General features: G+C 38.5%; 1 protein-coding gene and 1 long non-coding RNA gene across 9 annotated transcripts in view; one reads left to right on the forward strand and one right to left on the reverse strand.

Annotated features, from left to right (window-relative positions):
• The window catches only part of LOC112914722 (uncharacterized), a 55,112-nt gene extending 36,615 nt beyond the window's left edge, over positions 1 to 18,497 (forward strand). Inside the window, exon 3 of the long non-coding RNA XR_003233924.2 lies at positions 18,198 to 18,497. This is a non-coding gene — a long non-coding RNA (uncharacterized lncRNA). The remainder of the gene's footprint in view (positions 1 to 18,197) is intronic.
• On the reverse strand, positions 1,883 to 25,183 carry BTF3L4 (basic transcription factor 3 like 4). 8 transcript variants are annotated; one of them, XM_072723976.1, is made up of 7 exons: positions 24,078 to 24,143; positions 17,190 to 17,303; positions 15,144 to 15,223; positions 6,156 to 6,380; positions 5,030 to 5,231; positions 4,147 to 4,206; positions 1,883 to 3,573 (listed from the first exon to the last, which is right to left on the reverse strand). In XM_072723976.1, exons 5-7 carry the CDS (start codon positions 5,223 to 5,225, stop codon positions 3,527 to 3,529), a joined length of 303 nt encoding a protein of 100 aa, XP_072580077.1. In that variant the 5' UTR covers positions 5,226 to 5,231; positions 6,156 to 6,380; positions 15,144 to 15,223; positions 17,190 to 17,303; positions 24,078 to 24,143; the 3' UTR covers positions 1,883 to 3,526. The 8 variants fall into 8 exon arrangements, with proteins under 8 accessions (XP_072580077.1, XP_072580075.1, XP_072580072.1 ...); XM_072723974.1 differs by lacking the exon at positions 6,156 to 6,380 and adding an exon at positions 20,848 to 20,914 and having other exon boundaries at positions 23,429 to 24,134; XM_072723971.1 differs by lacking the exons at positions 6,156 to 6,380; positions 15,144 to 15,223; positions 24,078 to 24,143 and adding exons at positions 20,848 to 20,914; positions 25,156 to 25,183.
• Between the last annotated feature and the right edge of the window lie 11 nt (positions 25,184 to 25,194).

Consider the following 25,194-nt stretch of genomic DNA (forward strand, 5'->3'; position numbering starts at 1 on the left):
TGGGGAGGCTATGATAATCTAGGGAAACTCTTATGTGGCAGAGCAGTAATGGTTGAACTGGACGGTAGCAGTGCAGAATGGAGCTTTGCTGTGCCTACAACCATGAGCCCTTCTGCCAGGGCATAGGGGATGACACACTTGAGTCATCTTTCATCTTCACGTTAACCATTTAAGAGGTTCTAAGACATCTTGTTCGACCATTTTTCAGGTACCATTTTACAGAAGAAGAAACAGGCTCAGAGAGCAAGGCCATCACTGCACTATTACAGAGGCACTATTCACACTGTAATTTATGAAAATGGTGTTCCTGGGCAGCCCGGGTGGCTCAGCGGTTTAGCGCGGACTTCAGCCCAGGGCCTGATCCTGGAGTAGTCCCACGTTGGGCTCCCTGCATGGAGCCTGCTTGTGTCTGTGTCTCTCCCTCTCTCTCTCTCATGAATAAATAAAATCTTAAAAAAAAGAAAAGAAAAGAAAATGGTGTTCCCTGGAACACAACAAATATGAATGATGGCCTCTAAAGTTGTGCATCACAGTAGCTATGTTGGAAAGGTTACAGCATGTAAATAATGGAACTGATTTCTATCTAAAAACTTGTGCATTTCCTACTATATCATACTATGTCTAATGATGATGTCATTTATGGATATAGAGCATAGGTAAATTAAACACTGAATTACAACAAAGAAACTAATCAAATACATCCCATTATGGGTTTTCATAGGAACCTCGTATGCATATTAAAATTAATTTAATGGAATTCCATAAATACTAGTTACTTAACACATCAAAATGCTGGATGTATTCTTAAACCATTACTTAATAGGTAAGGTAGGATAAAACAAGAGTAGGGTCCCAACTATTTACTTTGGGCTTCCCCAAGAGAGATAAACAAGGAGCTTCACATAAATGGAAAGGACTTCTCATAAAATGTTAAGACCATGAATCAATTTTGTACAGATGTTTCTTGAATTATCCTCCAATTTTAAGGTGAATTTCCCAGAAAATGCTTATTCTGTAGTTATCTTAGCAATAAATACATGACCATATAAAATATAGTTACTACTTCATAGGTGAAAAAAAACCTGCATAATTAATACTTAAGCCAAGAGCACTATTTACAAAAGTTTCATCCATACTCTTATCAATGCCTGCTCCCTCTGAAGGCAGAAACATTTCTTTGGATTGAGTCAATATCTCAATATGCTTTGTCCAGGAAAGGGGAAGGTATGAAAATACAAAACAAAAAAGAATATTGGCTCACTGCACCCAAGAGAGGCCAGCCATTAAAGAGTTGTCAATAGGATAAAAGGGAAATACTGACCTGGGCTCCTCTGGGTGAATAGTTAATATGTGATAAAAAGGGAAAACAGTATACACATACAAAAAGTTCTATGGGCCTTGATAAAAACAGACATTTCTGAAAATACATAAAAATCAGTTGAGAATTTTCAGAAAGGAGATTCACTGAACGACAGGAGCAGAAAAAATGTTAAGATTTCATCTCACTTGTCTAACAATGAACTTCAGAGTAGTTAGGGGACCTGCCTAAGGTCATACTTAATGCCAGAGTCTGCACTAGGACCCAAGTTTCCTGACTTCCAGATGAGTGCTCTTTTTAAAATTTGCTATGCTATCTCTTATATGTCCTTAATCACTTGAAGTCTCCCTGTCTCTGACCCACAATGTGCCCCCTGGGGACAGTCAGAGAAAAATAATTTTGGACCATGTAGACCATTTAGAACTACTAACCTAACAATGGCTGAAATATTTCAAACAATGAGTAGGCTGAAATTCATCAGGGGGTGGGGAGTAGAGAGGAAATACAAAAGAAGAAAATTCTGTAGACAATAATAAGAGAAGCACAAGAGGAAATATTATCCTCTTTTGTTATTTTATTACTGTTACTTTATTTTGTAGTTAAGTCCATGTATTATATAAAACAGAACAGGAAAAATGAACAAATTTATAAAATAAATTGAAGTGTCTGGATGAAAAAAATACAAGAGCTTTGCCTTCTTGCCTACAGATCTCTTGATGTGTTGTTGGTCTTGCACTTTAGATATCAAATAAAGATATCTAGCTTGAAACATAAGTTGATATGCTGCAAGGTTAAGCCATAGTCTGCGGGTGAGCCAGGAAATGATAGATTTTCTAACTCTTGTCCTTAAATATTGTCTATAACAAATGCTGATATAGCAAAATGCAAGCTTTTATCATCAGACAGCAAGAGGGAAACTTGAATTAATGAATGCAACTTACCTCCAAGTCCTCTGAAAGGAGGTGAAAAAAATAAATACTGTATTTTACCAGTGTTCCCCCAAAAGCATTACTCTAAGCATGCAGGAGGATGCTGTGAGCAGCTACAACAGTAAGATCTAATCCAGAGGTAGGTTCAAGACCAAGAGTAGGAGAGTGGTTGAAGAAATCCTCCTGGGGCCAGTACCATTTCATAGAATGACCATTTGTGTTGGGGAATGAGTCTATGGCCTATCTTTTTCTGACTCAAAAGGACATTCCTAATTTTAACCTTGCTGAAAACAGGCATTTTGCACCTGTTATTAAGAACAGCTAGTATACAGGATAAGGCTGGCATAAAATTATTTAGCAAGCACATGCTAGCTATTCCTGTTTGAAATCTACCAAACTATAAAATCAAGGGGGAAATAAAAAGTTGGAGATGGAGCTGTTGTTCCTCAAGATGAGGGGAAAAAGGTCTTACCAAAAGAGGGATTAGGCACTCACTTAACTCTATATGGAGAAACATCCTTCTCAGGCTAGTAGAAGATGAGGAAGAGCATTACCAAAGGCTGACCAGGCCACTGGGAGCCCAAAAGGAAAGGGAAAAAGGCATTTAGGAAGAAAGCTAGAAGAAAATCTTCTGGGTCTAACTAGGTAAGTGAATCTAAGGCAGATGCACCAAAGATATGCTACCCACTATGCCAACATGGAGCTGGTGGTAAAATATCTCAAGACATTTTAAACCCAGAGAAATGTATGAAAAATATGTTAACAAAGCAAATTAAAACCAAACTTCCAAGGGCAAAATCTCCTCAGATATGAAATTGAAGACAGTCACTTTTCATTAATTCTGTGATTAGAAAAAAAATAAAAGTAACAAATGTAAAGATTTGTTTTATTTTCTACTGGGGGAAGAAGGACGATAAATAGAACCGTTTTCCAATTTGCTCTCCACTGTATACATACATACCCACACGCATACACAGACATACACACACCAAAAATACCCAAACAAAAAAACCAGAAAACTGAGAATCAAACACCAAAACACCCTCAAACTGCACCAATACTTCGTATTTTGACCAAAAGAATAGATCCTGGGAGGAAGTGCAAAATGCAAAATCAAATGACCGAAAAATGCTGAACAAACAGCATTATTAATATACAAAATATTTATATTACTGAACTAGTAACAGTTGATGTTCTCCATGTCTGTAAAACTTTGGAACCACATAGCTGATTTGTTAAATCTAGTCCATGCCAGCTTCCAAACACCAGAAAAAAAAATTTAGTTAGCTTCGTTCTTTGATGCCTCATCAAAATTTTCTACGAGATCTGAAAAAAAAAAAGAGTTAAAGATACAATAAATAAATAAATAAATAAATAAATAAATAAATAAATAAATAATAAATAAAAAGGAGGTAAATGAAATTCCTAACTTGTAGCCCTAATAAAAACCAAATTGTGGCTACTAGAATTAGCCTGAAAACATACAGGACAAGAAGCAGAAATGAATGAACTGATGGTACTTCATTTATCTGCTTTTAAAATGCTAATCCTAAGGAAATGTTAGGGGTTTTTTTTGCCTGTGCAAACTACTAAGATGAACAGCATTTTTGTATGTCAATCACAATTCCCACAGAAATGTTTTAACAATAACTATGCAAATTTAAAATCACAGTGTTCTAATTTAACAAATGCAGGCAGCAGAGCTTTATGTGACAATTTCTGATTCTAAGTTCTAAATGAGAGGTCTTTTATTCTTTTTCATTAGATTGTATCCGTGTTTTTATGAGTCAATTTAAATTCATGAGCTCACTATCAACAAAAACTAAAAGTCATTATACAGTGAATTAAGTGAGATAAACAGGCTGCTAAAAATCTTAGAGCTAAAGAAATGTCAGTTACCTGGAACATCATCATCCTCTTCATCAATGTCTTCTGGTTTTGGTGCTTTGCTATCCAACACTACAAAAAATTTATTTTAAAATTAGTTTAGAACAAAGGCCTTTACAAAACACTTAAAATGTTATTCTTTTCTCTTGTCTAAATCTTACATAGTTCAGAAAAGCTAAAGATTGTCTGATCTAAGACTATACTTTTTACTTACACGGAAATCAGTAACACTTTATTAGGTATATACTAAATATAGCTGTCAATTTCAATGGGCAGTGAAGGTAAAATTTATATGGAAAATGAAATAATTCAGATGGGCAGGAATAAAAAGACATTATACTTAATTTATTCCCTGAATTCCATATGCTGTAAGTCAAAAATCAATATTTAAGATTTTCCATCTCTTCTGGTGTAAGAAAGTATCTAGTTATGTAGTATGGGCACTAATGTAAAAGGTGCTTTGATTTTTAGGGGTAACAAGACACATTTGAAACCAGAGCTATAGTGGAAATTCAGAACTTATGGTTGCCATGGTTGAACTATAGGTTTAGTCAACAATATTAAAAATACAGTTCTGTAATAATAATATCTTCTTGTCATTAATCAGAAGTGAGTATCAAATACTGCCTATAAAATGTGGTCTGCAGACCTTTTAGGTAATTACCTCTCAACTCTGTATTATCAAAATGTATCCGAATATTCTATATACCACAATGCATAATTATTAAAGAAATAAATTCAAAAACTTATGAAGTATAGAAGCAACATTTTAAAAAGTAAAATTTACATACAAATAAATTCTTCCAATATCAAATGGGACACCTTTTAAATCATTAGGCTCTTCAAATTAAGGTAGACAAGGTAGACAAGGAAAGATACAAACTGAAATACCTACCTTGCCGAGGGAACTGTTCAGCTAACTTCCTAAGACTTGTTAAGCTGTCAGCACCAAGCTGACTTAATATTCCAGGAAGCATTTCTGTGATTGGTTTGGCTTCTGCATGACCAGTAATTGCAAAGGTGTTAGCAGAAAGGGAAGCTTGGACTTTGGGATTGTTGAAATGAATAACTGTCCCATCATCTTTAATCATGTTCACCTATATGATCATAGAAGAAAAATGTACTTCACATATTTGGTACAACTAAAACAATTATTTGTTTAAATAACAACTTAGCCAATTATGGTTTGTTTGTTTTTTTTACAATCCCCAGGTAATAATTGTCTAAGCAGTAGATATGGGTGGAAAAAGACCCTAGCAACAACATAAAATTGTGTAGATGGCATAAATTACTAGGATAGTCAAGAAATAGTCATTTTAGCACCTAGATTTTAAATTCAAAGACTTCTACTATAAGAAGTCCATGCCCAGATTTTAAAAATAATGGAATTATCAGCCAAGAACTGGCTTCTTAATGAAAAACCCATTATCTTGCCCGATTTATACTATATCAAACTAATTTGGTACAAATTCCATTTGGTGGGTGGGGTAGCATCGTATTCAGGTGACAGGTTGTAAAGGGGTGATAGCATATGGTAAAAAATAACCACTGAAAATCCATAAAGAACACTCAGAAATTTAATCAGATGTTTCACTCCTTTGAACACTTAGTAAATTTTTAAAATTTCAAATTGTTCTCATCATGTCATTCTTTGTAAAGGATTTTGTCAGTTCCTCTAACTCTTAAGTATGACTTTTCAACAACCTTCAATAACCCTTATAAAGATCAAAGAAGCTCTCTAACTCACTTGCCTGGCCACCTGAACATGCTTTATCAATTATTGGGAAACCTTTAAAACCATCCTCACATTTTTTGGTAGCTTTCACCAACATGAATTGACTATTTCAAATTGGACTTTATCCATTGCTTGAAAAGGAAAGTTAAACATGCACTATCTAAATTCTTTTTATCTCTCACTCATTCACTTTCTTACTGTGTTTTAGTAGAGTTGAATTTGCATGAGTTAATAAGGGTGTAAAAAATGTGATTCCACTAGTAGTTGATTCCACTGGGTAAGTTACCTTGATGGTAACATGCTTATTATATAAAAAGGTTAGGAGAGTTAACTCTTGGCTACTTTAGAAGCATTTCATGATCCAAAAACTGCCTTTGTCACAATCAAGAAGAGATGCTGAGTGTTCTCCATGGTCAGTGGGAAGTGGGCTTTTCTTCCTCAAAGTGATCACCACGACTGATAGCACCAGAAAGGAAGAGGAACAAAGGGGCTTCTAAATTTCAGGCAAGACCTGGAACACAGAGAAAATAAGGCAAATCCCCTGGAAAACTGTAACTGAGCTCTACAAATAATTTCCCAAATTTTCTCTCACAAAAATCACAATTTGAATTCTCTACCCTTCCCTGTATCTCTATTATAATTAAGGTTCTATTACACATATTAGATACAGTAAGGATTCAATCCAGCTGTTCTGAATAAATACCATTGTGAATTAAAAATAAAACTTTAAAAAGATTTTATTTGAGAGAGAAAGAGAAAGATCACAAGCAAGGGGGAGGGGCAGAAGGAGAAGCAGACTCCCCAGCTGAGCAGGGAGCCTGACACAGGATTCGATCTTAGGACCCTTAGATCATGACCTGACCTGAAGGCAGATGCTTAACTGAGTCACCCAGGTGTCTTAAAATTTATACTGGCTTTAGAAAAAGATATAGTTTTGAAGATAATTATAGTTCAGGTAGAAAAGTTTAATAGTAAAGCGGCTGAAAATTTGGAAGAGGAGTGATTTGAGAAGGAGGTGGCATAGTGGATATGGAATGGAATGTTGTTCTGTATCTACCCTAGCGTCACATTATTCTAGTTTGGAAAAAGAATAAGGATATAGTAGGACTTTACATTCCAAATCAAGACCAAATCTCTGTAATACATCCAGGCATGAAACGAATCTGAAATACTAGAATTTGAGATATTTGTTATTTACAAATGTTTAAGTCATAAGAAATTTGAAATCAATATTCCTCCAGAAGTCAGGCCATATATTTGTTGAACTTAAGAGGCTTTCTAATTCAAATGTCTTATCAGACAAATAAATACTAAAGATAAGAGCTCTTGGTTAAGCAACATATCTAAGGACAGTAGCTAGTTACATGCAAACCTAGAACTTGAACCTGGGGTCCTAACTTTGTTTAGTTTACTTCCTGTGATATCATTCTCATTCTTAGAAATGTTTATTTGCCTATAAAAATTCAATTCTATGGCCCCATGAAAGCTTGCCAGAGAATTATTTATCTCAGAATAAAGGCTTAATGGAGAAAGCAAAAAACCTCAACACAGATATATGGATAATATATATCTTACTGGCTATGAAACAAGAAGCTAACACAAGCCCCTCTCCCCCGCCTTGTATCATGCATTTTCCTATTTAAGCTTCTGTACCAAAGGCTAAATGTTAAGTCATATTTTACGACCTAATATAGGTCTTTGTTGCTTAAAATATGTTGGGTTTAGTGTGAAAAGCAGGATGAATTCCATCTCAGACTGTGAAACAGAAATACATTTATAAATAGTTGTTTTAAATGGGGTTGCACAAAAGATGTAGCTTCATGAATTGAGAGGTCCAGAAAAGGGTGGAGAGTTTAATTTTAGATTAGAGAATGAAGTATTAGAAGTTAAAGGCCAGAATATTTTATTTCCATCTACCATTCTTTCCTCTCTACTGAGCAAATAACATGGTTATGTAAGACTCCTAGATGCAAGCTATTAGAGGAGATGATCAAAGGATGAATTGTTGGGCTGAGCAAGATCAGTTAGACACTTCCCCCACACCCTTTTAGAGGCAAAGAAGGGATAAGGAATTTGTTAAATTCACAAAGCAAACTGTGTGCATTTCATATGGAGACTTCACTTTTTCCAGTTATTTTACTGCTGTTGGTTAACACAAGTAATACAATCTATATACAATATAAAGATAAGAAGCAGACAAGGAAACAAAGACCATTAAACCAGCTACTGTACCAGCTTAGGTCTTTTTCCAATCAAACAGCTCCTTTATATAAAAATGTTTTTACCTAGGGCAGCCCGGGGGCTCAGTGGTTTAGTGCCGCCTCCAGCCCAGGGCATGATCCTGGAGACCCGGAATCGAGTCCCACGTCAGGCTCCCTGCTTGGAGCCTGCTTCTCCCTTTGCCTGTGTCTTTGCCTCTCTCTCTCTCTCCTTCTGTCTCTCGCTTCCTCTGTGTGTCTCTCATGAATAAATAAAATCTTTTAAAAAATGTTTTTTCCACTTCAACAGGAAGCTGAAGGTAAAGGATACTACTTGAACTATGGAGGAAGCAGCATTTTTGAGATCCCAGTCCACACCACCAGATGCCCTTGCTCTTATTTTTTGCTCAAATAATACTGACATGTCCTATAGTTACCAAAAACTATTTTCTCTCTCATGCCCAGTACATTTACATATGCTGTTTTCACTGTTTAGAAGAAACTTTTTCTGCTTCTCCACCTGCAGATTCTCATTTATCCAAGATTTGGGTCAGATGCTTCTTCCTCTATGAAAATTTAGGGTTATTTATGTACTTTCTGCACTTCATGGGAATTGCAATTATATAGAAATGTCTTTAAAAAAAAAAAAAAAGAAATGTCTTGTAGTATAATTGTGTTTGCAAGTCTGACTTTACTAGAAGGTGAATACCTTCCGATCAGAGACCATGCCCTACTACACATAGTATGCCCCCAAGTGTCCAGTACATAATAGTCACTCAAATTTGCCAAATGAATGGACACCTCAAATACAATTTATTTTAAAATATGGATGCTGTCAGACTTCAACTCCCCAAATGCTAGATGAGGGATCATTTCAAGTTTTAGAAATTGCTCCAGTAGTACTCTTAATGAAGATGCATAGAACCTCCTGAGCTGTATCTTTGGCTTGACTTTTTCTATTGTTCTGACTTTTCAGAATCAGTGTGAATGCCCAACAGAATTCAGGGGCATTTTAAGTCATTCTTGGCAACTGCTGGGTGGCCCCATTATGCTGCTATCAAAACCTTATGCCTTTGGTGAACCCTGATTGGGGCACATGTATTAATCACAGCAACCTTCTATCTGGTAAATCTGATGCTTGCTTTATTCCTATACAGCAATAAGCTTTTATGGCTCTTGGAGGCTCACAAAGTTATCCTCAACTCTACAGCTCGCAGACAACTGCCTTCTCAGTTCAGAGAGGAAGTTTAAATTCTTCCATGTGGTATTTTTTGTATCCAAGTCCCCACCAGGCCAGCTAGCTGCAGTTCTGAAAATTGACAGTTGTCTTAAAAATCAAGTTTTACTGATACTCCTTCCTGTATGTAGTGGCATTTATCTATTTATTTTTAAAAGACTGTATTTTTAAGTAATTTCCACATCCAGCGTGGGGCTTGAATTCATGACCCTAAGATCAAGAGTTGTATGCTCTATCAACTGAGCCAGCCAGCTGCTCCTGTAATGGCATTTAAATGTTTATCAGGAAATTCATCTTTTGTTGCCTTACTCCCTTATCTTAATGGGGTAAAATGATAGACATTTTAAGAATAAGGCACACAAGTGTCTGTGGTTTTGTGAGGCTAAGGGATGTAAGAGTTTGAAGATTATGGGCTTGGCACATACTTCCATAAGTCAGTTTCTTTCACATTCAGTCCTTCTAAGCTCAGCACTTGCTTATTTCTAAAGGCTTGTATGAAGCATAACCTATTATTGTCAATATGAGCTACAGCTAACAGCTGTCATTAAATTGTATGATATGCTGGGATCATTTTCTTTTATGTGCTGGTGGCAAGAGTCTGATGAGATGGATTCCTCACAGCTATGCAGTAGATACTATAAAATGGTATAACCTTTTGAAAAGCAATTTGGTAACATGGATGAGGAATTCTAAAATGTAAAAAAAAAAAAAGGAACTCTAAAATGTTCATGCTCATTCAGCCAGTAACTGTTATTTCCAAGAATCTCTCTGAAGGAAATCAGAGATGAAGATACATATTATGTATATTAAAGTCAAGGGACACCTGGGTGGCTCAAGCAGTTGAGCATTTGCCTTTGGCTTAGGTCATGATCCTGGAGTTCCAGGATTGAGTGCCGCATCAGGCTCCTGCATGGAGCCTGCTTCTCTTCCCTCTGCCCATGTCTCTGTCTCTCTCTGTGCCTCTCATGAATAAATAAAAAAATCTTGAAAAAAAAAAAAAAAAAGTCAAACATGTGATTCTTTTATTATCAAAGTATTATATTATAAATTAATAAATGTTTAATTGTGGCATAACCATTTATTGGAATATATGTAGACATCTACATTGATAATTAAGAAGAGATTTATTTTTTTAAAGATTTGTTTTGGGGGAGGGGGAGAGCATAAGCAGGAGGGGCAGCAGGAAAGGGAGAGAGAATACCAAAAAGACTTCATGGTGGAGTACCTTATGGGGCTCGATCTCACGACACTGAAAGATCATGAAATGAGCCAAAACCAAGTGTTGGACTTTAACCAACTGCACCACCCAGGTGACCCAAGAAGTTTTTTAATATGAAACAATTTTTTACAACATAATGCTATTTGGGGAAAAAAAAAAGGATTCCAAATTGTGCATCTAGCACAGTCTCAAATGTGTAAAATACACACATATAAAGATGGGGAAGATATAAAATTAATAATAGTTATTTCTGGTTAGTGAGGATTATCATTGAATGTTAGTATCTTCATATTTTCTGTATAACCATAATTTTCCACAATAACTATATATTTTTAATATTTTATCTGTTTGAGAAAGTGAGAACACACGAGCATGTAATCGGGGGGAAGGAGCAGAGGGGGAAAGGAAGGGGGAGGGAGAGAATCTCAAGCAGACTCTGTGCTGGAGCCCGACGCGGGGCTCTAGCTTATGACTCTGATATCACAACCTGAGCCGAAACCAAGAGTCAGATGCTCAACCAACTGAGCCACCCAGGTACCCCTACAATGACAATATATATATACATATATTTTTTAATTTTTTACTTATTTACGATAGTTACACAGAGAGCTAGAGAGAGGCAGAGACATAGGCAGAGGGAGAAGCAGGCTCCATGTACCGGGAGCCCAACGTGGGATTCGATCCTGGGTCTCCAGGATCACACCCTGAGCCAAAGGAAGGTGCTAAACCGCTGCACCACCCAGGGATCCCCAACAATATATTTTTATATTGGAGGGGGAAAGTGATATTAAAAACAGAAAAATAAATAAAAATAAATAAAAACAGAAAATATTCAGATGAATGGGTAAATGCAGTATTATCCACACAACAGAATATTACTCAGCTGTGGAAGGAGGAAAGTTCCGATACATGCTAAAACATGGATGAACTTTGAAAACATGCTAAGTGAAGTAAGCCAGAGACAAAAGAACAAATATTGTATTTTATGAAATATCTGCAACAGGCAAATTGACAAAAGGTAGGTTAGAAGCTATGAGGAATTGGAGAAGAGGGGATAGAAAGTTATTGCTTAATGGGTATAGTTTGTTTGGGATGATGAAAAATTGTGGTTGCACAACACTGTGAATATAATTAGTGCCACTGAATTGTACTTAAAAATGGCTAAAATGGCAAGTTTTATGTTACATATATTTTACCATGATAAAAAAAACAGTAAAAAATAAAACAAAAACCTGAAAAGCAGGATCTTAAAAGATAAAGTAAGGCTTCAATGGAATGAAAGGTGAATGGGACATGATGTTTCCCTTTTATTCTCCTGTACTCAGAGCCTGAGGCTCTGGTTGGAGGAAAAAGGAATTATGGTTAAGAGTCCTCCTTCCAGGGGCACCTGGGTGGCTCCATGGCTGAGCATCTACCTTTGGCTCAGGGCGTGATCCCAGAGTGCTGGGATCGAGTTCCACATCAGACTCCCTGCAGAGAGCCTGCTTCTCCTTCTGCCTATGTCTCTGTCTGTGTCTCTCATGAATAAATAAATTAATTAATTTAAAGAAAAAAAAAAAGAAACAGTCCTCCTTTCGGTATAAGTGGCTCAGGAAAAGTAAGAACCAGAATGAGAAAAATATAACAGTAAAACCCTATGTGTACAATTACAAAATTTACATTCTCAGCCCTAAGTGTTTTCCTGAGCTCCAGCTTTCTATGCCTAACCTTTTTTTCTTTTAAAGTAATCTCTACACCCAATATGGGGTTTGAACTCATGACCTTGAGATCAAGAGTTAGAAGCCCCACTGAATAAACCAGCACTCCAAAGGCTAACTTCTTAAGAACAATTCCATCTCAAATAATCAGAATGCCTTAAACTTAATAGGCCTCAAACAAACTCATGGGAATCAGCATACTATAGACTAAAAATGAATAAACACACTCCCTGCTATCAAGACTCTTATAATCTGAAAAACAGACTAACTGGTTAATAAGTAACCTTTATACCCCACAATATGAGGTGGTCATTAAACGTATGATAGCAGAACAATTTAAGCTAAGGGTAGTAGAAAGGTTGATTAATTAATTAGGTCTGGAAATAAAGGAAGTTTCATAGAGGCAGAATTATATCCTAGTTACAATAGAAGATGTACTCTGAATATAACTCTGAAGCAACTAGGCCATCTGGATCAGAAACTCAGATTTTTGGTGACATTTCTTACCAAATAAATCTGATAAAAATCAATCATTTCTGAGAAATGGACAGATCCCATTGTTGATAGACTTACATTACCAGGTGAAGACAGATGACAGCATGATCACTATATTCAACTAGATTACCAAATAAGAAGCATATCCAAATACCTTCAAATGTCATAGAATATAAAACATTTTTAAAAATTTAGTTATGACTGGGATCCCTGGTTGGCTCAGCGGTTTGGCGCCTGCCTTTGGCCCAGGGCGCGATCCTGGAATCCCGGGATCGAGTCCCACGTCGGGCTCCCGGCATGGAGCCCGCTTCTCCCTCCTCTTCTGTCTCTGCCTCTCTCTCAATCTCTGTGTCTATCATGAATGAATGAATGAATCAATCAATCAATCTTAAAAAAAAAAAATTTTAGTTATGAGGCACCCTGGTGGCTCAGCAGTTTAGCACCGCCTTCAGCCCAGGGTGTGATCCTGGAGACCCGGGATCGAGTCCCACGTTGAGCTGGAAACCCGGGATCGAGTCCCACGTCGGGCTCCCAGCGTGGAGCCTGCCTCTCTCTCTGTGTCTCTCATGAATAAACAAATAATCTTTTAAAATAAATAAATAAGTAAATAAATAAACTTTACACCCAATGTGGGGCTCAAACTCATGATCCTAAGATCAAGAGTCCCCTGCTCTACTGATTAAGTGAGCCAGGTGCCCCAAAGTTCAGCACTTTGTTGTTGTTGTTTTTTTTAAGTTTTTATTTATTTATTTGAGAGAGTCAGAGAGACAGTGACAGAGATAGCGAGAGAAAGCTCCAGTGAGGAGGAGAGGGACAAGGAGACTACCTGCTAAGCAGGGAGCCCAATGCAGGGCTCAATCCCAGGACCCTAGGATTATGATCTGAGCCAAACGCAGATGCTTAAGCACTGAGCCACCCAGACCCTGAGTTCAGCACTTTGAAAGAAGTTTCAAACATTCCAAATAAAAAATAACAAAATTGTACAAAAAAAACAAACAAAAAAAACAAAATTGTAATTAACGTGTTTCTTCTAAGATATATTTTTTCACATCCTTAGTGTTTCTGAAAACTTCTGTACATATATATTTTCATGTTTACATTTAATGCAGTAGTTTCTTTTCTCCCTCCAAAGAGCTGTTTTTAAACCAAGCATGTGTCATCATTTTCTTTAAAAAATTTTTGAAAAAACCTCTAAACTTAGTAACACAAAACATGTTTGAGGCAAGCCACGTTATATATAGTATACAAGATATTCCTACACAAAATCTGCAAAATGTTATATAAAGTACAAATATCTGAGTCTTCAAAATACCAATTTTAGAAACAGGGAAAGAAGGAAAAAAAGTGAAACTTTCCCATCTTAGGTTCAAATATTCAAAAATTGTATAGCTGTTACCTTGCATTGTTAATTATCTTTATGCATATCTTCTCTGTATAATTGGTCTGTGAGGACTGGAAGACATCTCACACAGAGTTGGCGTGTAATGAGAGTGTACATGTGCTTGTTATGTAGCATTAATTTTCCTTTTTTTTTTTTTCTGAAGATTTATTTCTTTATTTGGGAGGGAGAGAGAGAATGAGCAGGAGGGACAGACTCCTTGCTGAGGGAGGGGGAGCCTGATGTGGGGCTTGGTCCCAGGACTCTGAGATCACGACCTGAGCTGAAGTCAGATGCTTAAGCAACTGGGCCAACCAGGCGCCCCTGTAGCATTAATTTTCTGTGCGATGTTTTGGAGTTACGACGACTCCTTAAAGTTTAGGACGACCATCAATGGTACCAACAAAGAAGAATTCACACCAGTTTAATAAATGCTATAATAAAAATACAGGGCATTATGAAGGCACATAGGAAAGGCATCTGACCCTTCTTCATACAAAATGTGTATGTGTGCTATCAGAAAGGCTTCTGGGAGAATCATGCCTACATTAAATACCTGAAAAAAGAGGAACATCAATGTCCTTGGAAATAGCGGATAGTATTGCTTTTTTTTTTTTTTTTAAAGATTTTGTTTATTTATTCATAAGAGACACACAGAGAGAGGCAGAGACATAAGGCAGAGGGAGAATCAGGCTCTCCAGAGGGACCCCGATGTGGGACTCAATCCCAGGACCCTGGGATCATGCCCTGAGCCAAAGGCAGATGCTCAAATGCTGAGCCACCCAGGCGACCCTGGTAGGGATTGCTTTTATCTGTAATGGTGTAACTAATAAATTCTGCAGGGTAGGTGTTCAATAATACAGGGTATAAGGCAGATTCTTTCTTTGGGGGGCTTGAGGGATGAAGGAGGGGAGCAGGAGGAGAGAGGAAAGGCCAAGAGAGGATATAAGAAAGTGCAACTAAAAAGACCAAAAAGCAGGATAAATTGATGAACAGAATTGACATCTAGTTTTGACATACTTCAGTTCAAATTTAGATTCCAGCACTTACTAGCTTGGGCAGGTACCTAATTCTCTGTCTCAGCTTTCTCCTCTGTAACCAATAACAACTGATTCAAAGAGATTGTGAATCTGAAATGGGATAACAGATATTTGTCTAGTTATCTAATTAGTTTCCCTACTAGACTAGACTGTAAGCTCCAAAGAACAGAGACTATGAATAATAACTTTTGAACAACACCTAACAAATCCTTGGCAAAATGCTTGGCACACAGTAGATGTCCATTAAGTGCTGACTATCATTATTTTATTAGGACAATTTCAACTACAAAATTACCATCACCTCAGCATAGCACTGTAACAAGTTTGGCTACATTCTGAAAAGATAAAAGACTGTTAACTGATTGGTTTCCTTATTTTATTATAAAACACTTATAAAATGCTATCTGACCACAATAATTTTATTAATTCTAAGAACCAGAAGGTGTCTCAAATCTGAACAAAATTAAACATTTAGAACATGCTCTTGGAGATATTACATAGTTAAATCTATACTTCAAGAAGGCATAAATAGAATCTTTTCCTCTCTCTAATGTTTTTCAACCAAGGTTGACTTTGTTCCCCAGGGAGCATGTGATAGTCTGAGAACATTTTTGGTTGTCATAACTGGGGGGTAAATAGAGGCTACTGGTATCTACTGGGTAGAGAGTAGGGATGCTGCTAAACATCCTACAATGCACAGGACAGTTCCCACAATAAAGAGCTATCTTGTTCACAATGTCAATAGTGCTTAGGTGGCAGGGAGGGCTGGGGGAGGGGGGGGAAGTCAGAGAGTAGAAATGTAGGCAAAGATATAAGATTGCCAAAACACTTATAAGTTGTTTAGGTTTAACATTATCAGCTATTGTCTATTATTGCAACTTATTTTTTTTCCAAGCCTCAGATTTAAAGGAGGCTTAGATTTTCCCCCCTTATATTCACCCCCGATAAAAAGAGTGATCTCTCTGAAAATTATTTTAGATCAATAAAAATATATATAAGCTTTCAATAACACAGAAGAAAAAAATGGATATAAAATGCTTAATTTCAAGACTTGCAAATGAAGTTCTAATCTTTATCAGAGTAAGAATGCACAAGCACATCAAGCTGAAAGGAAAAGATACATGTGGCTAACATTTTCTACTATTTTATTGGTATACTAATTTTGAAAGTACAAAGCAGTTTTAAATGATGTATTATATTTATTCATATATGCACAGTAGAAGGAACATGTGGCCATTTCACTGCCTTTTCTTTGGTACTCTGCTATTTATTAGTGATCCTTGCCTCCACATTATTTCTGTTTTATAGCACATGTGCATTAAAAGATCTGTTAAAAAATGTGAGATGGTACCACACATAGTAATGATATCATTAAATATAATTTAAACATTCAATTTAATTTATGGCAGTGAAAATTTAAACATTATGGTTATTCTCCGAAATGGAATCAGCAGGTAGAAGTGAATTTACATGGTAACAGATAATAAATAGCTGATGTTATCATTTTTCTTGAGTATCTTTTGTAATAACATCAGTCTTTGGCTTTGTATTTGAGAAGAGCAGTATCATCAGAATATCATAAGATGATTAAAAAATTTTAACCAATAATTTCTGGAAAAGGTCTAACATGAAATCCAATCCATGTAAAACTAATGCTAGAGCTTCTTGGCTGAAGTAATAAAGAGATGCCGTTGAGCAGAAAGGGAAAAAAAATCCACCTAATTTGAAGAAATCTTGGAGTTTATTTCTATACTATAAAAAAAATCTTATTTTGCATGAAAATTCAAGAGCAGTTTCATAATTTTGTCACATATTGTCACATATGCAAACACTCTGAGTCACAAAGTAAGATGAATTCCTTATCTCAACTAAAATTATTTTTTTACAATCATCCATTTTTATACAATAAGCAAATTCAACACCTAGTCCCTTCAAAGACACCTGAGTGACAATATCTGAGTTTCTAAGCTGATATTTTACATTTGAAAAGTGTATATCATTATTTATGAATGTACTATTTGTCCACATAATTTAACAATTTACAAAACGATCGTACCTCTTCAATACCAGCTATATTATTCACAGCCAGTTTTTTTAGAGAACTCTGAAGTTTTTTGTCATCAGCTGTAGCTGTTCTATGTACCACCTTCTTCTTTCTGCGAGCTGTACCCTGAAAAATAACCAAGCAGAAGTATTAGGATGCCCTGCATTTGGCAAATGCAGTCACATGTCTTCCTAGTCACGATACTCTAGTTAAAACTCATGTAAGAAATTGCTGACTTAATAGTAATGACTAAGAAGACTGCTCAGAGTTGTGATTGTTAGCTTAACCCAGATTTTTGAGGGTCAGTTCTAGCCAGTTATTTTTTCCAGTATCCATTTATCATTTCAATAGGTTTCAAAAGTTTTCTAATAAAAAAATACAATATAGCAATTGTGTGTTTTGTAACAACTTCCAAACATGCTTTTTTTTTAATCATAGCTACCACCCTGACAATAAAGTTGTCTAAAGATATTCTGAAACTGAAGATTCTGACATAATTAAGAATCAAATATCTACTATATGAGTGTTCTACATTCCTAGAATCTAGGAATGAAAAAAATCAAGTTCTTACTTTAAGGAGGATACATTATAGTGCGAGGGGAAAAGTCAATAATAAACAGAACCATTCAAATGGGATAAAGGCATTAAGGGAAAAAAACCCCAACACAGTAATAAGAATACGTATTAGGTGGGGGCAAAGCACTACTTTATTAGAATGTTTAGGGAAAGCCGTCTAAAGAGTTGACATTATGTGCTGAGACCCATGGGAAGATCTAGGGGAAGAGCCATCCAAGTAGAATGAAGTAAGAGTGAACCTATTGTTTCTACAGAGAAAGCAGGTCAGTCGTGGCTATAGCAGAGTGAACAAAAGGGAAGGAGGAGGAAAGTGCAATCAGAAAGATAGGCAAGGGCCGAATCATGTAGCTTAGAATGCCATGGGCAGGAATCGGATTTTATTCCAGTTGTAATAGGAAGGTTTTAAGCATGAAAATGATTTGACCTCATTTATGATTGTTATAGATGACTGAAGTTGCTGTGGAAAGTGAACTATAATGAGATCAATCAGGAAGCTACTGCAGCAGTTTGACGAGAGAAGAGAAATCTGGCAGTGGAGATGGTGAGAGCTTAGACTGTCAGAAGAACCAACATACTGATGGATTGGACATGGGGTATGAGGAAAAAAGGAATCTGGAATGATGTTTAGAATACTGGCTTGAGCAAATAGGTTGACAACTATACTATTTGCTGAGATATTTCTAAACAGATACTTCAAAACTTTAAATATGTATTTCCATTAAAAAGCTAAAAAAATGGATTAAACTCCTGGGCCAATTTTTAAAAAATGTAATCTATAACACAGAAATAAAACATTACCAAAAGAAGCCTAAGTCTTGAGGGCTAAAACTTCCTGAGACCTGGCAGAGTAAGGGGAAAGGAGAGGTTTCCATCTCTGGGTAGTTCCTGCAGGACTCAGGGGATTAGCTTTATAGAGTAGGCAGGGGCTTCAGTCTCAGCCACGCGGGTGGGAATGGAAGAGAATTCTGGGAGTAGCCGCAGAGGTTGTAGTAAAACCCAGTTGCTGGAGGATGGACGAGGGACTATTTTCACAGCTGGTCATTTATTCGTAAAATGTTCTTAACTCAGGAACAGCTCAGTTGCTTGCTATATACCTCAAATGAAATGATCCTCAGGTACCTCAAATTTAGTATGTCTGAAAGCTCATCAGGCAACCAAACTGTTTTTCCTCTACTTCCTAAGTTTTACAGCTGATGGTACCACCATATGCTTAGTCTTTAAAACCAGAAGTCTGAGGGTCATCCCAGACTTTTCTTTCACCCCTCATGAGTTATGTTGATTCCACCTCCTAAATTTGTGTTCCATATACTATAGTAGCAGCCTCTGAATTGTTCTCTATGCCAAACTTCCATTTCACTCCATTTTCCATGTTGCCAGCACCTACCTTTCTAAAATGACTGTTCTTAAAAATCTTCCAATAGTTGCCCGTTGCCTATAGGATAAAATCCTAAGCCCCTTAATATGGCACATAAGACTATGGTACAACCCCAAATTACCTAGTTGTCTCATTTCTTACCATTCTGTATCCATTATATAGTCTAAATTTTAACTGTACCGAACTAAAGCAAACCATTCCATTAAGTGCCATGCTATCTGCATCTTAGGTGTCTTAGCATGCTTGAGAATGATGATCCCCTTTTCACTCTACCCATTTACCCTCACCTATCTACCTAATAATAAATTCTTGTTTGTTCAAAACTCAGCTCAGTGCTGACTTCATTGTCACTCCTAGGCAAGAGCAACTTGTATCTCATTCTAACATTTACTATTCTATGGTGTAATTGTGAGCATGTCTCTTTTTCAAGCTGAACTATGTCAGAAGAAAACCTTGACCAGCACATAGTAGGTGTTCAGTAAACTAGTTAAATGAATGAATGTGCCAACCACCTGGTTTAAAATACCTAATAATGTGCTGAATCAAGCTCTTCCAGGTATATTCTATGGTTTCTGAATATCCCAAGTTTTTGCATTGGTACATTACATTATGCCTGATGCTACAATGTGACTACTTTGGTTACATGAACATGTTACTATGACTCCGGAGTCCTATAACTGTATAGCTATGGAAGGAGAAAGTGCTAGTCACCTCTCCCTTTCCCTTTCTATCTCCGTAGATATGGTTATCATCAAAGTAAATGAAAAGTAGAGAAGCTACACAGTATCCTACCTACTCACTGCCCAGGTCTGAGCTGAGTACCATTCTTGCTTTTCCTTTTACGAAGATTGTACTGGGCAGAGATAAGGGCGGGGCATTCTCCTTGAGCCAGGGGCTAGAGCTAAAGGGAATCAAAGATTCTCAGAATTAGCTCTTCCTTAGGCTTCAAAGTACATGGAATAAGAATGTTTGTGCTCATATTGACCAACACAGAAGAATAGGCAGGAATTTAGGAGGAAAACCTAGCAATGAACAGAATGTACAATTAGCTTGAGCATTTCCAGTTAAAACTAATAAACCTAACTGTAGAAGTTGGTGTATCCAGTTAAGATGATGCCCTGCAAATGAGTCTAACATAATAACAGCTATTTTTTTTTTTAAAGATTTTATTTATTCATGAGACACACACATAGAGAGAGGCAGAGACACAGGCAGAGGGAAAAGCAGGCTCCAGGCAGGGAGCCCGATGTGGGACTCGATCCCGGGACTCCAGAATCACGCCCCGAGCTGAAGGCAGGCACCAACCGCTGAACCACCCAGGCGTTCCAGTTATCATTTATTAAGTATATACTCTGTGCCAGACACTATGTTGGGTGTTTTATAAGTATTACTCTAATCCTCGGAAGCATCTTATGCAGGATTATTTCTGTTTTGCAGATGGGAAGATGGAGGCCTAACAAGGTTGGATAACCTGTTCATGTCACATAACTACCAAATGTTAAGAGGATTCAAACAAAGGTGGCTATTTCCATTGTACCACCAGACAAAGAAGTCTTCTAGTTACCTATTTTCAATCTACACAAGTTATTTTCAAATTGGAATGTGGTTTGATCTTGATTATTGAAATGACTTTAGATTTTCAATGACCACAAATCCAAAATAATACTACTATCTAGTAATAATACAGTCTCCTCTCAATTTTTCTTATGCCACACTCACCTTGCCCCCTATCCGGACCTGAGCCTGAAGTTTGGCTAACTTTTCTTGATTCATGCTGTTGGTAAATCTAGGGGGGGAAAAATAGATTTGTTAAAGTCACTGTTTTACCAAAATAAAATAACTGTTTATGCAACAGTACCTTCTGGTTCACTAGGCTTGCAATATGCATCACCACCATGATATCAATACTCTCTCTATATTCTTAATAAATATTAATAACTTGTTCTGGCTTCATAAACCAGATATTAAGAGAACCAAAATTAAATAGGACCACCAGGGTGTCTAATATACAAACAGAAAATAGAAAGGGACTCCAAGTTACCTATTTGAAGATCCTTCCTTAAAAACAAAATTCAATTCTTTAGCATTCAGCAAAACCTACCCAGTTATAAAATCTCTAGACAAAGCCAGTTTTCTTACCCCAGAGATTTTTACAGTAGACAGCATTTACCAAATATTATTAGCACAACCTTAAGTAGACTTTTTCTCCCAAATCATAAATGAACCATAAATAACTTTGTAACCATAAACAGAAACCACCCACCAAAAGCCAAAGAAAAAATTCAACAAAGGCTCTCTAGCTGTCAAGATATGAGGTAGCATATCTTCAAGGTCAGATGGTATGTTAATAACAGGAAAAGAGAGCCAGATTTTCAGACATTCAGCAGTTTAGCAACCCTTTCCACAGAGTTCATTCAATACCTTGCACTGATATAGTATGTCACACTTGTCAAGATATTCTTGCATACATGGTAAAATGCCTCCTTGCACAATTTGATAAAAACATCTCTACTACTTTACTTCTAAATTTTTGTGTGTCTTTAGGGGCAAGGATATTCTTAAAAATAAACTTTTTTAAGGCTAATTTTGATTTTGGAAATTCAAAGAAAATTGTAAAATCATAAATCCTAATCTGGTGATATTCCTATTAAAGAAAAAAGGTTCTAAAGTTTATAATGGGTTGTAACATTCCACACTGTATAAACACATAAAAGCCAAGGTTAAAAGCCTTGTTTTACTTGTTCTGTGGACCAACAGATCGTTAGTAAGATGTGAAAGAGGAAATAAAGGCTGTTATCAAACCTTTTCTGGCCAATTCTCTAATCTCTTTATAATTATCATTCACATGAAAAAGATGTCTTCATGTGAGAGATGAAAGAGAATCAAAGTTATATAAGCACTATTCTGTATTCTGATACTGCACTTTAGCACTAATCTGTATACACACACACACACACACACACATATATACACTTTAAGGCTAAATAAAGTCTAGTTCCCAAATAACATTCAGAATATAGGATTCCTCAATCTTTGCCCAGCATTGTATCACAATGCTCAAACAGCTAAAAACACTCCTTTACAGAAGGAATACAAAGCCAGGCTTAGGTGTGTGCCAGTCTCAACTCTGCCATAGACTTAAGTTTGCTGAGGCAAATCCCAATGTCTATACTCAGTATCCACAGAAAAGGACAAATATTCACTTTTTCCCAAAGGAACATGGCCATGATAATATAGAGAAGTAACAAAGAGCCTAAGGAACTTTCTACAAAAAAAGGGGCTAAGTGAAAATATTAGAACCAGACATAGGGTAAACTTTCTGGGACTTTTCTGCATTTTGAAATAACAATCTCCAAGAGAAGAGATCAAAGACAAGAGATTGAAGTCAAGATGAAGAGTCTTGACTTGTTTGAAAAAAAAAAAAAAAAAAAAGAAAGAAAGAAAAAAAAGAAAATTAACCGTTTATATCAATATGTAGATGAAAGAACAGATTCCATTCCATGTAATTAGTACAACAGAAAACTTCTTCCCAAGAATTATCCGAGAAAAAGCATTTTAGGGAAGTCGTAAACTCAAGGAGGCAGGGTAGGAAGAAAGTAGTCCTTTGTCTACTAGCAGGTTGGGGTGTGTGGAATTGAAGGAGAAAAGAGGATTGGATTTGGTGTTTGAGGGATGAAATGCCAAGCTTCAGAATGTGGACTAGACCTCAAAGATCACCTGGTTTCATTTCCTATTCCTCAAGCAACCTTCACTTCATTATATCCATTATTCCTGTCTTGTATGTGAAGCCATCTCAAATACCTGCAAGCAACAGGGTATAAATAAATCATAAACAAATCAAATAGTTCACCTCTCTCCTAATGGATTTGGAAATGAGGGTCCAAAAGGGAGAAGTCACTTCCTAAGAACATAAACGACTCAATTCTTCCTTGGGGATCCCAGGATGGTTCAGCCCTTTATTCAAGGACTCGAGAAAGGGGTAAATAATGAGGTTATAATCGATAGTTACTGAGTGCCTACGTTCCCAGCAATACGGCGGGCACTTTCACCTGTTTACATAGAGAGACAATCATTTCAACCTTTAGTCCCGACTTTTTATTATGTGGAGTTTCTCTAAGAGAGGCACAAGTTTTGGAAGCAGAAGGATCAAGGTTCTACCAATTAGGGCTTCAGAGAGGTAGTTTAGTTTCTGAACTTGTATTCCTTCTGGTCCGAAAAGCTTTACCACCACACGGTCTACAGCTCGCTTCGGGGTCAAAGGTCAGTACGAGGCGCAGGGTACGGCTCGCAGGAGACTCACGCGGGGAGCTATCGTTGCCCTCCCGAGGGGGCAGCAACTTGTGGTGCAGGACGTGGGCACGGAGGCGGACGCCGCCATTCACCAGCCGGGGGCCGGGGCGCGCGCGGCCAGTCCAGCTCCCGACCGCCCACTACGCGTCGGCAGCGTGGCGGGGCCCTCGAGGCGGCCGGGTTGCGCGCAGGGAAGCGCAACCGTAAACAAACACTGCCATCGGGAGGGGAAGGCGCAGCGACGGCTTCAGTCCCAAGCGCCTGGGGGAAGGGGCCGCTGACCTCAGTCTCCCTAGCAGGAGAGTGGGAGGATCAAGGAGATGACAAAAGAGGCTGTCGTCACAGCATTGTTGTTGTGAATAAAGAAGAGGAACAAGAGAGAGGCGAGAGACCCCCGCTCCTGGGGCAAAATCCGGGCGGCAGCAGCGCGGGCCCGCTCGCCCCACAGGGGCGGTGCTGCTGGGGACCTTCCCTCAGGTGCCGACCCCCAGCTGCGCCGCCGGTAACCGACAATCCCAACCAGCCGCCTCCGCCCCCACTCGGCTGCCGCGGCGGAAGTGGCAGCCCGAGTGGTTGGCGGGTGTCGGAAGAAGAGGGCGGGGGGAGACCGTGCGCAGCGGCCTATGGCCGTGGAGTGGCGGGACCGCCGGGGGTCTCACCTGAAGCAGGGAGGGTCCTCCAACAACAGCACGCGGCAAGAGCAAGATGGCTGCCTCAGTCGAGACAGAGAAAGACGACGGCAGGAGCGACGGCGGGAGCGGGGCCCACGTGACACGCCCGGCTCCGCCTCCCTCTCTCACCGGGGCAGCCTATCCCGGGGAGCGCAGACAGGGACTACACAACCCAGGCTGCTCTGCGACTCCCACTAGAAGCGCGGCAGGCGCAGGTGGCCGCACTGCATTCTGGAGCTTGCAGTCCCCCTTCCATTCCATTGTGTCGGTGCCTACAGATTGGTAGGGATCCCAACGGAAGAGAAGTGTACGTTTTTGTTTGGGTGTGTACTTTATCGCAGGGCTTCCACTGAGCATTAACTCCGCACTGTTGAACTCAACTAGTGCGGACTCACTAGTATGAAGACTCAACTAGTCTCCACTCAGGGAGGAGACGGGAAATTTTGACCTGTTGGTCGTGTAAAAAAAAAAAAACAATTGAGAAGGAAATAGTCAACCCACAAAGTTTAAGCACGACAAAACAATTAGGTTTGACTAGATGAAACTTAACGCTCTAAATGCCTGCAGTGACTTTCGTCCTGGTTCCATGAAGAGCTAGGTCGGTTTTGCAATAATCCGAAGTTTGGTTTTCCCGGAGCTTGCACCAGTTCGTTGCATCACCCGTGAGTGATGCGACCGCGGGGAAAAATAAGGTCCAGCGCTGCTTCTCCAGCAGAAGAGGGCATTCTTGCAAGGCACGAGACCACGCGCTGCAGAACAGACTTGCCAGCTCTCCTCCTGGCCCGGGCAGGAATTGAAGAATGAAATCCGGTCGTCTACGTTTTTTATTTGCGGAGCAGGAAAGGGGAGGCCAATGGGCAACGCGCTCACTGTTCGGAGCGGCTGACCCCACCGATCAGTGATCTGCGTTGTGAGTGTTCAGGGCCGCGGTTCTTGGGTGTGGGGCCGCTCGCAGGCAGCCGCCCCGCCCCGGCCGTCCCCGCCGCCGCCCCCGCCCTCTCGCCCGGCCGCCGGAGAGCCCCCCTCCTCCCCCACCGAGCTGCGTGATCTGCACCTTTAAACTTACCCGTGTCACGCGGACCCCGGAGGCCCCACCCACATCCGT

This window comes from Vulpes vulpes, chromosome 10 (assembly GCF_048418805.1).
Source record: "Vulpes vulpes isolate BD-2025 chromosome 10, VulVul3, whole genome shotgun sequence".
Taxonomy (NCBI): Eukaryota; Metazoa; Chordata; class Mammalia; order Carnivora; family Canidae; genus Vulpes; species Vulpes vulpes.

Bases quoted from the DNA above. Each gene is read 5' to 3' on its own strand.
- BTF3L4 (XM_072723971.1), bottom strand. From the start codon at position 20,901: ATGAATCAAGAAAAGTTAGCCAAACTTCAGGCTCAGGTCCGGATAGGG. The intron at 17,304-20,847 runs GTGAGTGTGGCA...GTTATTTTTCAG, and splicing joins AGGTCCGGATAGGGGGCAAG to GGTACAGCTCGCAGAAAGAA. The intron at 4,207-5,029 runs GTAGGTATTTCA...AATTTTTTGTAG, and splicing joins TGAACAGTTCCCTCGGCAAG to TGTTGGATAGCAAAGCACCA.